The sequence below is a fragment of the Mustela nivalis genome (assembly GCF_964662115.1).
Source record: "Mustela nivalis genome assembly, chromosome: 7".
Lineage (NCBI taxonomy): Eukaryota > Metazoa > Chordata > Mammalia > Carnivora > Mustelidae > Mustela > Mustela nivalis.
In genome coordinates, this window is record NC_139026.1 from 5,819,225 (window position 1) to 5,833,613 (window position 14,389).

Here is a 14,389-nt window from a genome sequence, read left to right on the forward strand (position 1 = left end):
AATAAGATACAACTAGAGCCAGTGACAATCGTATCTTTTAATTTTTTTTAAATTTAATTATTTATTTATTTTAAAGATTTTACTTATTCATTTGACAAGGAGAGACACAGTGACAGAGGGAACACAAGCAGGAGGAGTGAGAGAGGGAGAGGCAGGCTAACCGCTGAGCAGGGAGCCCAATGCGGGACTGGATCCCAGGACCCTGGGATCATGACCTGAGCCGAAGGCAGAGTCGTAACCACTGAGGCACCCAGGCACCCCTTATCTTTTTTTTAAATAATAGAAAATACAGGTGCCTGGCTGGCTCCTTTGGAGAGCACGGGACTCTTGATGTTGGGGACATGGGTTCGAGTTCCACATTGGGCGTGCAGATTACTTAAAAAAATGAATGAATGAGTAAACTTTAAAATAAATGTGTAGTGGGGCGCCTGGGTGGCTCAGTGGGTTAAAGCCTCTTTCTTCGGCTCTGGTCGTGATCCTGGGGTCGTGGGATCGGGCCCCACATGGGGCTCTCTGCTCAGCGGGGAGCCTGCTTCCCTTCCTATCTCTCTGCCTGCCTCTCTACCTACTTGTGATCTCTCTCTGTCAAATAAATAAATAAAATCTTAAAAAAAAAATCTTTTTGAAAATAAATAAATAAAATAAATGTGTAGATAAATAAAACGTGAGGGCTACTTCCCATCCATCCGGCTGGCCAATATTAAATGGTTATTACCCGGAGCCGGCGAAGGCGTGGGCGGACGGTCAGGCCTGGGCGCGCTGCTGCTGTGTGCGTTGCTGAAGCCTGCGTGTTCCAGTGCCTTACACAAACTCCACTTTCCAAGATGTATCTAAGGAATGGGTAGGGCAGAGAGACGTTGTTTATGAAGGAGGGTGTTCCAGATGATTAAATGCCCTTCGGTGGGGAACCGGCAGTCCCTTTGTCCAGTGGGGGCTGGCCCGCCGGGAAAGGAGGCGCGGGCGCTCAGAGGCTGATGCCACGTGGTGGGTCTGCAGAGTGTTCTGACCTTAGAAGAGCAGGCGGCAAGGCGGCATGCATGCTCTGATCCCATTTTTGTTAAAAAGAAAGTATAGGTGCTTATTAGAAAGCGAAGTCTAAAAGATACACAGAAGATCCCAGCACTCGTTATCTCCGAAGGCCGTCCCAGGATTTTTCTTTACCTCCATATATTGGCATTCTTTATGCAGAGCTTGTCCAGCCTGAGCCCTGGCCCTGTCCTCACTCGATCAGGGCAGGAGGGCCCCACTGTGCCCCAGAGAAATGGGAGAAATGAGGGGCACCTGGGTGGTTCAGTCGATGAAGAGTCTGACTCGATTTCAGCTCAGGTCTTGATCTTGGGGTTGTGAGTTCAAGCCCGGCATTGGGCTTCACACTGGCCGTAGAAAAATTTAAATTAAATTAAATGAAATATAAATAAATAAATAAAAAGGAAAAAAATAAGAAGAGAAAAGAAATGGAAAAAACAGTCAATATCCTCCTCCCTGGGACCCACAGAGGCTCATGCCTTCTGCCTACAGCCCATTTCCTGGAGGGGAACACTGAGGACCACAGTACTCAAGGTACAGGTGTACCTTAAGCTGGGTTGGTCCCACCTGTCAGCAAGACCCCCTCCATGCAGGCTCAGGCTCAGGCAGTACTAATTGCTGTGGCTTCAAATTATCTGTCCTTTCCTGCCCGGTCCCTGCTGTGATTGGCGCCCCCAGTAGTCCCTTTTTCTGAGAACTTCATGGTGCTGTTGGTCATGTGGGGTGGAGAAGATGCTTCCCCGGATCGCCTGTGGTCTGCCTCCCTGGGGAGGGCCCTTCTGCTCCAGCCCAGGGCCTCAGGAGTGGTTTGTGAGTGGACAGAGCCCTTTGGCGCCCAGTGTATAACAGTGCCTTGAGCTCAGTCAGGCCACCCCCCGGCCCTGAGGAGCCCCGTCTGTCTGGGAGTGACCTTGAGATGCACGAGGCAGAGAGGCCTGTGGTCAGAGGGGCTGTGTGAGGAGTAGGTTGCTGATGCCCCTGGGGAGTCCAGGAAGGCTTCCTGGAGGAGGTGACACCAGGCTGAAGGACAGGGCCACGTGGCGCCAACTGGACGAAGCCAGTGGGAGCAGAGAGTGGGGTGCTGTAGGCCATAGTGTGGGCGAGGCTGTGGAAGGAGCAGGTGTGATTTGGGGAATAGTTGTCTGCATTTCCCGATTTAAGGCTGTGCAGCCTGAGACACCAGAACATAAGGAGGCTTATCCGAAGGATGAGGGACCCGTCACCGCTACTGTAAGTGGGACAGTCGTGGTGCAGGTTTTGGCTTGTTTCCTCCTGGTCCTTCCCTGTTCTGTATTTGACCGCACCTGTGTTCAGCTGCTTGCTTCCTCCACTCCCTGTTATATCAGGGCACATGTCCCCACAGCGGTAGGAAACATCTGGAATGAACATTGTCTGCAGCGTCGAGGTGGTCGGGCGAGATGGGGAGAACGGGGCGCGTGTTTCGGGGAGTCTGGGTCGGCTCCGCCAGCCTGCCGTCCTGCGAGCTTTCCCAAGCATGTGGCCCACGATGGGCGGGATGGTGAGCCATCCGGGTGACAAGTGTCTCAGAGGCAGTCCTCCCTAACCTCCGGGCCCCGTTCCCCCCACCCCCAGACTGAGAAGGACATCCTGCTGCGGCCGGAGCTAGAGGAACTGAGGAACGAACATTCTGCTCGCTTCAAGCTCTGGTACACTGTGGACAAAGCCCCTGAAGGTGAGCGACGGAAGCCCTGGGTGGGCTGGGCTGGGTGGGGGGTGCTGGGCCTTTGATTCACCTGGTCTCCGGTGGTGCTCAGGGTGGCTTGGTGAGAGGGAGGTGGTGTGACCGCATCTCACAGATGAGGGACGGATCAGAGAGGGCAAGTAAGTGTCCCACGGCACCCAGCTAGAAATCACCGGCAGTGGGGCTTGAGCTCACATCCTCCTCCAGAGCCTGAGGCCTCTGCCCTTGGTGGGGGGCTTACTCTGGGGCAGGTCAGCAGGGTTACTGCAGTGGGTAGGGGCAACTGCTCCTGCTGTGACGTTTGTACCCTGTAAGGCATGTCACCATTTTCTCCCCAGGCCCTGGGGCGGGGGGTCGTCTGGGCTGGGCTGCTATACAGTGACCCTCCTTCTGCCCCTCCGGTATGCCAAAGTCACGTAGCTGCCTACAAAACCCAAAACAAGGCTGCCCCTGGAAGTTAAGTTCTGCTTCATTCTCTGGCTGTGGGTAGAGATGTGGGTACAGGAAATACCTCAATTTCGTTGCTGGGAGAAGAGTAGTATCTCAGGCTTCTTGGTCTGTGACGCTGGTGGTATTTGGCTCCAGGGTTGGGACACTGTAGGGAGTACTGTGACTGCAGCCCTGTAGGTCAGGTCCTTCTACTTTTCAAGAGAAGCAAGGACCTGCATCTGCACTGGAAACTTCTAGATGTTGGAAACTGGACATTTTTGTAGCCTCCTCATGGTGCCCCAGTGTGGGATCGGCCACCCTGCCCTTGCTTTGCCTCCCCCTTCCCCTGGGGCCCACGGTTCGCCGGGCTCAACCGTGGTGTGGGGACTGTCCCACCTCCGCTTCACCCAGAACCAAGCAGGTGGGCTCTAGGGGCAGGTGCCCATCTCTTGAGCTGGGTCATCTGGGTCCATCTTGGAGAGAGGAGCCCTCCTGGGGTAATCAAGCCGGGTCCCGGGCCTCCTGGCCAAGAGCTAGGCGGAGGCGTGGATGGATTGAGGACCTGGCAGCAGTGCCCCCAGATCGGTTGCTGGCCGGCCAGCCTGGACCCGCCCATCGGAACCAGGCTCCTTGTCCGCTCTGTTCCTGAAGCGGGCTTGGCCTGTGAGCTGATGTTCTAGCAGGGGAGGGCTAGGCAGCCAGGAAACAGATTTATTAGCAAAGTTACAGAGCCAAGTAGCAGCTGGTTAGTGAGACTGACAAAGTACTGTTGCCCTTGGGCAACACCAGAATTCAGGGCACTGACCCCCATGTGCCGTCGAAATTCCACATGGAACTTTGACTCTGCAAAAATGTAACCACCCATAGCAGCCTTACAAATCGCCGGTTAACGCCGATCTTGTTAGGTACGCGTGTTCTTACGGTACGCTGGCATAGAGAGAAGCAAATGTTAACAAGAAAATCATAAGGAAAATCTATCGATGGTACCGCACTAATGGCCAAAAGTGCACATGTGTGTGGACCCGTGCCGGGGAGTGTGTGTGTGTGTGTGTGTGTCTGTTTCCCGCCCCTGCTGTTCACCTGTAGGGTCAGCTGTAGGGTCAGGCAGGGACGTCTGGCCGGGGCACCTGGTCTTGGAGTTGCTTCTTTTCCTAAAAAAGGAACGTGTTTCTCTCCTATCAAGGGTGGGATGTTTCCTCCCTGCTCCTCCTGGGGTAGGCTAGGCTTAGCACTCCTGGTCACGGAGGAGGGGGCCAGTGCTGACCCCTGGTGGTGACGCATGGCAGTGCCCCCCCTTGAGTGCCCCCTGCTGGGGACCATTGGAACAGTAACCCGTTAGTAGGTGGGCAGTCGAGTTAACGTTTATTACTACCGTGACCCACCGCTCAAGAGGAGCTGAGGTATGGCTACCGCGTTAGGTATCACAGTTCTGGGTGCTGAGAGAGGGCACAGTGGCTGGCGGGCTGGGCTGGCGTGGACGTGAAGGAACAGGGAGTGGGGCGAGCTCACGTGGCAAATACAGCTGACCTGTGTTTTGTGTTTCCCCACGAAGCCACCTTCAGCATGCATATAAAGAAAAATATACTATTAAAAAAATCGTGGTAAAATTGAGCTAGCTTCTATACCTGCACATTTTATACACTTAGCAAGTAGAACTTCATCCCATGCAAGTTCGTAAAAACAGACTTAAACCTCCTCCACCTGATTCTTTCTTCCCCTACCCCTGCCTCTGGCAGCCAGCAAAATCTGTTCTCTGTATCTGTGAGCTTGGGGTTTCTTGCTTTTGGTGTTTTTTTTTTCTTTGTCTTTGTTTTTATTTTTTTAGATTTTTGTTTTTGACAAAGGGAGACACACCAAGAGAGGGAACACAAGCAGGGGGAGTGGGAGAGGGGGAAACAGGCTTCCTTCTGAGCAGAGAGCTCGATCCCAGGACCCTGGGATCATGACCTGAGCTGACGGCAGATGATTAAAGACTGAGTTACCTAGGCTCCCCTTTAATTTTTGTTTTTATTAATTATTTTTATTTTATTTTTGTTTTTAAAAGAGTCCTCATATAAGTGAAATCATACAGTATTTTGTCTTTCTGTCGGACTCATTTCTCTCAGCATAATGCCCCCGAAATCATCAGTGTCACCACAAACAGCAAGTCGTTATTCTTTTCTATGGCTGAGTAATATTCCATCATATGGAAGGGCTTCAGCACAGCCTCCCCCCCAAATGTGTCACTTAGGCATGTGGATTATTTTGAGCCGAAGGCACTTGAGACCCTGCTGGTCTCGAGAGAAACTTTTATCCTTTCCGTAACTGTACAGAAGAATCTAAACTGGGGGTCCTTCCCAGAATAAGGGCTGTTAATGGAGGTAGATTTTATCTGAGTGACCCGCCTGGTACCACAGACATGGGATCACTGGACATCTGCTCTTCTCACCCTGTGAAATGCACTCCTTCCCTCCGAAATCCCAGACCCTTACCCCATCTCCTTCGCTCACGATGACATGTGTACCTCATTGTACCTGCCTTTGGACTGTCCGTGTCTGTGGATTCCCTGTGTATATGCTGTTAAATTCGATTTTCTCCTATTAATCTCTCTCCTGTCCACTTGGTTCTTAGCCCAGCTCAAAGGCCCTTTGCAGGGACAGGATTTCCTGCCCCTGACAGTATGTATTTATTTAGTTATTTATAGATTTTATTTATTCATTTGACAGACAGAGATCTCTGCTCTGTAGGCAGAGCAGCAGGCAGAGAGAGGAGGAAGCAGGCTCCCCGCTGAGCAGAGAGCGCGACGTGGGGCTCGATCCCGGGACCCTGGGATCATGACCTGAGCCGAAGGTAGAGGCTTTAACCCACTGAGCCACCCAGGCACCCCGCTCACAGTATTTATAACACACTTTCTTTACCCCTGTATCCATTGATGGACATTTCGGCTGCCTCCGTATCTTGGGTGCCGTAAAGAGTGCTGCAGGGAAGCTGAGTTAGTTTTCATTTTCTTCAGATAAATATCCAGAAGTGGAACTGCTGGATCCTATGGGTGATTTTAATTTTAATTTTTTTTTTAAAGATTTTATTTATTTATTTCACAGACAGAGATCACAAGTAGACAGAGGCAGGCGGAGAGAGAGGAGGAAGCAGGCTCCCTGCCGAGCAGAGAGCCCGATGCGGGACTCGATCCCAGGACCCTGAGATCATGACCCTAGCTGAAGGCAGTGGCCCAACCCACTGAGCCACCCAGGCACCCCTTTAGTTTTAATTTTTTGAGGGACCCTCTGTAGTGCTTTCTGCAGCAGCTGCACGGGTTTGTCTTCCCAAACCCACAGTGCGCGAGGGTTCCTTGTCCTCCACATCCTTGTCGACACTTGTTTCCTGTCTCCTTGCTGACGGCTTCTGACTGCTGGGAGGTGCACACACAGGCAGGATATATGTGTGCTTTTGGATGGAATGTCCTAGAAGTGTCTTAGGTCCATCTGGTCTGACATGTTCTTTAAGGCCAGTGTTTCCTTATTGATTTTCTGTCTGGGTGATCTATCCATTGATAAAAGCGGGGTATTAAAATCCCTTGCTATTGGGGTGCCTGGGTGGCTCAGTCAGTTAAGCATCCAACTCTAGATTTCGGCTCAGGTCATGATCTTGTGGTCTCTTGCAGTTGTGGGATCGAGCCCCACATCAGGCTCTGTGCTCAGGGCAGAGTCTGCTTCAGATTCTCTCTCCCTCTCCCTCCTGCTCACTCACTCTCTCTCTCAGATATATAAGTAAATAATATTTTTAAAAAATCCCTTATTATTGGGGCACCTGGGTGCTCAGTGGGTTAAGCCTTTGCCTTCAGCTCAGGTCATGATCTCAGGGTCCTGGGATGGAGCCCTGCATCGGGCTCTCTGCTCCGTGGGGAGCCTGCTTCCTCCTCTCTCTCTCTCTGCCTGCCTCTCTGCCTACTTGTGATCTCTGTCAAATAAATAAATAAAATCTTTTTTTAAAATATCCCTTACTGGGCGCCTGGGTGGCTCAGTGGGTTAAGCCTCTGCCTTCTGCTCAGCTCATGATCCCAGGGTCCTGGGATCAAGCCCTGCATTGGACTCTCTGCTCAGCGGGGAGCCTGCTTCACCTCTCTCTCTGCCTACTTGCGATCTCTGTCTGTCAAATAAATAAATAAAAATCTAAAAAAGAAAAAAATCCCTTACCATTACTGTGTTGCTGTTTCTCCCTTTAGACCTATTAGCGTTCGCCTCACGTAATCGCGTCCTTCCGCGTGTGCACCGGCGCTGACCGGTGGCCTGTCCTTGTCGGCGCGCCGCCTCGGTCTCTTCCTCCAGCATTCTTCGCCTTTTCCCGGCCCTTCACTGTCCATCTGTGTGTGGCCTTACAACACCTAAAGCGCGGTCTGGGAGGCCGTGTGCGATGGGTCTGGTTTTCCTCGCATCCCAGTGCCGCGCTCTCCCCGGGTCGCGTTGCAGGTGCGCGGGGAAGCGACTCCGCAGTTCCGGAGGGAACTTCTGCTCATCGGATCGTCCTCTGCTCCCCGCACCTGCTGCTGGCCCATCCCCCACCCACTCCCTCTGATAAACGCCTCTTCCTTCTCCTCAGTCCGTTTTCTGGTTTGTCTGTTGCTGGTTTTGTTTTTTGTTGTTGTTGTTGTTGTTGTTGTTGTTTGTTTTGTTTTGTTTTGTTTTCCTGTTTGTTTTGTTTCTGGAGTTCCATGTGAGCCACATCATCCGCCATTGGTCTTTCTCTCACTGACTTCACTTAGCAAATTCTCTAGATCCTTCCTCGTCGCAAGATCTCATTCGTCTTACGACCCACATTCCATTGTATGTACGTACCAGGTCGTCTTGATGGACACCTGGGCTGCTTCCAGAATTTGGCTTTGTAAATAATGTGGCTATAAACACCAGGCTGCGTGTCTCCCTTTGAATGAGGGTTTTCGTATTCTCTGGGTAAATAACCAGTTGCGTGATTCTTGGCTCATTTTTTAAATTTTTTGAGGCACCTCCATACTGTTTTCCACAGTGGCCGCCCCGTGTGCGTTCCCAGGCGCAGCGGCGAGGGTCCCTTTTTCTCCGCGTCCTCCCGATGCCTCGTTTCCTCCTTTTTGATTTTAGCGTTTGTGACAGGTGTGAGGTCGCATCTCATTGCAGTTTTGATTTGCATGTCCCCGATGAGGAGTGATGTGGGGCATCTTTTCACGTGTCTGTTGGCCGTCTGGATGTCTCTGGAGATAGGTCTGTTCATGTCTCCTGCCTAATTTTTAATTGGATTGTTTGGTTTTGGATGTTGAGTTGTATCAGTTCTTTATATATTTTGGATACTAACCCTCTATCGGATAGGTCATTTGCAAGTATCTGCTCCCATTCTGTAGGCTGTCTTTTCGTTTTGTTGGCTGTTTCCTTTGCTGCACAGGAGACTTCCATTTTGATGTAGTCCCAATAGTTTATTTTTGCTTTAATTTCCCGTGCCTCAGGTCCCCTATCTAGAAAAGTGTTACTGTGGCTGATGTCAGAGAAATTACTGCCTATGTTCTCTTTTTAGGGTTTTTATGGTTTCAGGTCTTACATTTAGATCCTTAACCCATTTTAAGGGTGTGTGTGTGTGTGTGTGTGTGTGTGTGTTGAACAGAAATGGTCTGGCTTCATCCTTTTGCATGTAGCTGTCTGGTTTTCCCAACACCATTGGTGGAAGACACTGTCCTTTTCCCCATTGGATATTCTTGCCACCTTTGGTGAAGGTTCATTGACCATATAACCTTGTGTCTATTTCTGGGCTTTCTGTTGTGTTCCATTGATTTATGTGTCTGTCTTTGTGTCTGTATAGACAGGTCTTGTTTCTTCTGCACTCAGCCACTTTTGATTGGAGAATTTAGCCCATTTACAGTTAAAGTAGATAGTGACACACATGCACTTGTTGCCACTTTGTTCATTGTGCACTGGCTGTTTTGTTCTGGGGGACCAGGCTGGGGCGGGGGGCCCAGCACGAGCATTCGCTCTGGATCAGCCTCTTCATTCTTCAGTGTTTGTTGAAAGAAGGGAGAAATTCACAGCACACGAGACTGATGGTCACGGGGAGGGGACTTGGGGCAGGTGGGCAGTCATGGGTCAGTCACACGGCCACACTGGGACTCACCTGGTCTTCTGCCCGCAGCCTGGGACTACAGCCAGGGCTTCGTAAATGAAGAGATGATCCGGGACCACCTTCCTCCCCCGGAGGAGGAGCCGCTGATACTGATGTGCGGCCCCCCGCCCATGATCCAGTATGCCTGCCTGCCCAACCTGGACCGCGTGGGCCACCCCAAGGAGCGCTGCTTCGCCTTCTGAGGGCCGGGCCCTGGCTGCTTGCACGCCCGCCCCGCGTACTCACTGTGCCCTGTCCACACTCACTCCTCCTGCCACTGTTCTGTAACATCACTTCCTTCTCCACATCTCGTGCTGTGGCCCCGGGCTCGGCCTGGCCTGCCTGTGCTGGGCTGGGTATCCCGCTGAGCTCCCCCAGGGACCCGTTTGGGAGCAGGGTTCTCCTACACGTGCGCCGCCCTGGCCACCTTCTGGGGCAGGCTCCGGTCTGGCCCTCCTCGGTTCTCACCAGGGATGCTGGGCGGGGCCCGGCCCTCCCCTCCCTCCACCTCACCCACCCACACACTACTAGGCCCAGTTGCCAGCGCCATGCTCCGCCCACCCCTCCCAGGGCAGACCACAGTCTGCAAATAAACCCAAACCTACAGGCAGCCCAGAGCCGCAGGTGCCAGGGATGCCCCAGCCACTTACTCGGGACCCTCACCAGCCACCCCTCACTGCCTGCTCAGGACCGTGGCCAGGCCTCAGCACCTGACGCTACATGACAGGTAACACCCAAAAGCCCTCTGGGCAGGGGCCGTGCGTGGGGTTGGGAGTCTGCACCTCTACCCCAGGACCCAGGCAGGCCCCAGCCAGCAGGGAGCTGGTCCCCCTACCCTCCCCGCAGGATGGAGTAGGAGGCGGGGCCTGGCCGAGGGCTCCTCTGGTGGGCACGCAGGCCCTCTGGAAGCCTCCACATCTTCCCCAAAGCACCGGAGCTAGCGTTCAGGCAGCTCTGGGCGTTCCCAGCTGTCAGTCTGGTGGCCCGCCTCGGGCTCTGGGCCGCCAGTGCTTAAGGTTGGAGCTAAGACAAGTGTATTTATTCCTCTGTCCCAGAGCCACGCCTCCTGCTGCCTGCACCCTGGCAGAGGGGAGGTCTCGTCTGAGCAGCATTCTCAGTGACCTCGATGTTGCCTTTAGACAAGGGTGGGTTTGCCTCTTGCATATGGGCTTTTTCAGAATCATTTATGAGCAGAAAAAAACGTTAAAATAAAACTTTGCTACTACTAACCCTTCTGCAGTTCCCTGAGGCTCTGTGATTTGTGTCATTGTTGGGGGGGCAGCGGGAGAGGAGACAGGGAGGGGCCCGGCGCTTATTTCTAATGTGTGTTGGTGTTTGTCCTCTATGGTTTGGACTGTACAGAAAACTATGCGCAGGAAGAAAATACTGGACATCCAGAGGCCGACACCCGTTGCTCTGATGAAATCACATGGCCCATTGCGGCCTGCTGCTTCCCCTCTCATCAGATGGGCTTTTCCCTGGGTTCATGCATTCTCCATAAGCCCAGGTGGATCATGATTTATTTTTAGCAAATCCCCTACCCTTGGACATTAGGCTGTTTCCAGCGTGCGGACCCTGGGAGTCCAAGCTTGAGACCCTCCCTTTGTGCCCAGCGCCCTCAGGCCCAGCCTCATGCGCATCATCTCAGCAGTGTGAAAAGCTCCCTCCAGCCCTGGGTGGTACAACTCTATATGGCCTCCATTGCTTTCCCCTCTGGCCAGCCCTGAAAAGCAGGGAGAAATCACTGGCCTCCGTTTCTGCTGGAGAGAACGGCCTTCAGGTTGGAGGTGGGTCCCCAGGTAAGGCAGGTATCGGTCTCTCTGTGGGAGGCTGCAAGGGGGTCGCTAGCTTCCTTGTTCCTTCATGCACTGTTCCAAAGGCCAGAGACTCGGCTGCAGCTGCCCCCGCACGCCCTCTCCTACTCCTGGGGTGCCCGTGAGAAAGGTTTAAGACAGATGCTGGACGGTGTTGTGAGATGGTAAATGCCAAGACAGAAATCAGGCCACAGGGCAGCGTGGGAGTGAGGACTGCTCTCTTTTTAAAGAGACAAGGAAGCTGGCCCTGCGGAGGTAGGTGTTCAAAGTGGGGGGAACAGCAAGTGCAGACGCCTTGTGTTTGGAACAAGCTTGTGGCATTACCTTCCCCAGGGCTTGCTGCTCACTCCCCAGAAAGCAGGTCACTGAGGGGACAGTGGAAATGAGGCTGGAACTGAAGCACACTAGATGTGCTCTAGAGGGAGGGACCAGCAAGTGCAAAGGCCCTGTGGCAGAGACCTGCTAGGCATCTCCAGGAACATCGTGAGGGCCAGCGTGGCTGGACTGGGGAAGAGAAGAGGAAGGGGAAGTGTGCAAGAAGCTGAGCCTCAGACCAGGGAGTCCCTTTCTCCTCTCCTCTTACCTTCCATTCTGGCCTGGGCCCCCGGAGCAGGGCTGGAACTCCTCACTGGGCAGGAAAGGGCTTGGCATGGGAATCCCTTCACACCTACTGTGTGCTGGGGACTGCAGAATACTGGGCTCACATTAGGTCTTCCTCATCTGGGTCCCCTCCTAGAGGATGACAAAACAGGCTTGCGTGTCTGGCTTTGAATGCACACCTGTCCAAGCGCACAAGGAGCTGTCCCTGAGCTTAGAAGGGCAGGGATTGGACCTGGTCCCTACCCTCTCTCCTAGTCTCATGACCTTCCACCCTTTCAGACCTGACATCCTTTTAAAATAATATTTATAACCGCCTCTTTAGTATCCTGAAGTGGATTCACAGGTAACATCGCCAGCCTACACAGAGAATTTTTAAAAATCAGGGCGCCTGAGTGGCACAGTTGGTTAAGCCCCTGATTCTTGGTTTTGGTTCAGGTCTGATCTCAGGGTTGTGAGATCGAGCCCCGAGTCTGGCTTCATGCTCAGGGCAGTCTGCTTGGGTTCCTCTCCCTCGGCCCCGCCCCCTGCTCTCTCTCTCTCTCTCTCTCTCAAATAAATAAATTTTTAAACAAAAAGTCAACACAAAACTCCAACTATATTATAAAAGAGCAGGAAAGGAAAGGAATTTATAAAATGATGCCCATTGCAGGATGTAAATACTGCCCCAAATCCCCCAGAAGGGGGGCGGGTGGCTACAGATTTGCCCAGATGCCTAGTCCCTGGAAACCTCAGCCCCAAATGCAGTCAGACGCCCAGTCTCTGGTGAAAGGCAGGTGGTTTTCCCAAGTGGGGCATGATTCTTGGTCTATTTCCAAAGAAAGCAGGCCCAGACCCTTCAGCTAGGGCGCAGCCGTGCTCCTGGCCATTCCATGTATGTTCACGCCCGGCAAAACGGCCCACGTGTCCATCCGAGAAACGAAGCCCCGCCTGGGAGAACTGTAACGGGTCTCTTTCCTCCTGGATCGTCCCAGGCCTGGAATGTCCCAGGCGCAGGCATTGGGAGGGCCCCTGCCCCCAGTCCCCCAACCTCCACCTGACCAGATTCCGGATCCCTGTCCTTGGGATAACCAGACACCGCCCTGCAAAACTTTACACCCTCCGACATGCGTCCAGGGGAGGGCCACTCGGCTGGCCGCTGATGTCTGTTAACGACCTTAGTGAACTGGCTTTAAAAATAACCTTTCAGTCCCTTAATTACAGTTCACTTAAGGCGCGACAGGAACGTAAATCCCGCGGTCCTCCGCCCCCTCCCTTGTTCCTCTGCACCTGCGCTCCTCGGTCCTGCACCGGGAGGGTTGGGGAGGGTTGCGGAGGCCGAGCCGCGGCCTCCCTTCCTCGGGCCTCGTCCCCGCGTCCCTCCCATTCACTTCCAGGGAGAAAGTGAGGGCGGAGGGAGGGATTAGCGGTCCCCTCGTAGAGCTGGGAAGAGGAGGGCCAGCCAGCACCCGATCCCTGCGCAGGTGGGACCTGGCTTCCCTTCCTCCGTCTGGTGCCCAACCCCGATGCGAGTTTTTTTTTTTTTTTTTAAGATTTTATTTATTTATTTGACAGAGAGAGATCACAAGTAGGCAGAGAGGCAGGCAGAGAGAGAGGGAAGCAGGCTCCCCGCTGAGCAGAGAGCCCAATGCGGGGCTTGATCCCAGAACCCTGGGATCATGACCTGAGCCGAAAGCAGAGGCCTCAACCCACTGAGCCACCCAGACGCCCCCCGATGCGAGTTTTATGTGTGTTCTGACAACAGCACAGGAACGCCCCTGGCATCGGTGCACTTAGAAATTAATAATAACAACTCGACAGAGGACAGTGTATGCTCTTTGTTGTTCTAAAGACGTTGCGTGTTTTTTTTTTTTTAACCGATTGATGCAGCAAACATGTATGGAACACCTACCTCGTGCCCTGTTTGGCGCTGGGGTCCTGGCGCTGCATCGTGGAAAAGGCTTCTGCGTCTGGTGCCGCGGGCCCCCGCAAATAAGCAGCTGGCCAGACACCAGGCAGAAGTTTCAGAGAACTGCGGGAAATGGCCAATCTAAGGTTCATGAGCCGGGCGCGAAAACGGATTTTGTCTGATCAAAAATAAAATGCAGGGAGCCTGCTTCCCTTCCTCTCTTTCTGCCTATTTGTGATCTCTCTCTGTCATATAAAACCTTTAAAATACATAAAAATAAAAAAAAAAATAAGTTGAAAAGATCAAAGGTGCTGGGTGTAGGAGCAAGACGGCACTGTACACCATCCTGCGCCGCTAAAACCTCCATAAAACCACAAGTTCTTCTACCCGAACTCTCTGCTTTTTCCATATCAAAAAGGGGACGGGCAGATCGCGACACCCAGGCATCCCGCAAAGTAGGCGGGTCACCTTAGGGGCAACCTTTACCCGCTCAAAAATTCGTCTCACATTAGCAGTGAGGATTCGGGCGTCACCCCGAATCGTTATTTTCCTTACTCATAAGTTTAAGGCATAAAGGTACACACGTGTTCCTCGCTGGGTAACGAATTCCATTCTCATTAGCCTTACGGTGAGCCTCAGAGTGGCCCGTTGAACCCAGCTCCTTTCCAGTTTATCTTATTCATTTAGTTCATTGTTTCTGTCCCTTTCAATTTTATTTGTTCGCCGGGGAGAACCACCAGCGGTAGGGTCTCCGACTACGGTATGCAGATAAGCAGCTGGCGTCGCAAAGGCTCACGGAAGTTCTCCGCCTTTTCCGGTTTTGGCCCGGTGTGAGCT

General features: G+C 52.9%; 1 protein-coding gene and 1 long non-coding RNA gene across 4 annotated transcripts in view; one reads left to right on the top strand and one right to left on the bottom strand.

Annotated features, from left to right (window-relative positions):
* Positions 1 to 14,119, top strand: part of CYB5R3 (cytochrome b5 reductase 3) — a 32,012-nt gene extending 17,893 nt beyond the window's left edge. For 2 of the 3 annotated variants that reach the window (XM_082739908.1, XM_082739909.1), the window contains exons 8-9: positions 2,620 to 2,719; positions 9,284 to 10,482. In XM_082739908.1, the coding sequence (XP_082596034.1) occupies positions 2,620 to 2,719; positions 9,284 to 9,456 (273 nt within the window). In that variant the 3' untranslated portion in view covers positions 9,457 to 10,482. Of the gene's footprint in view, positions 1 to 2,619; positions 2,869 to 9,283; positions 10,483 to 13,603 lie in introns of those variants that run through there. The other variant, XR_014314043.1, reaches the window with a different exon arrangement.
* LOC309869199 lies at positions 813 to 13,617 on the bottom strand. Its single transcript, XR_014314048.1, has 3 exons — positions 13,556 to 13,617; positions 11,651 to 11,799; positions 813 to 1,373 (listed from the first exon to the last, which is right to left on the bottom strand). It is a non-coding gene; the product is annotated as an uncharacterized lncRNA (long non-coding RNA).
* Positions 14,120 to 14,389: the final 270 nt, after the last annotated feature.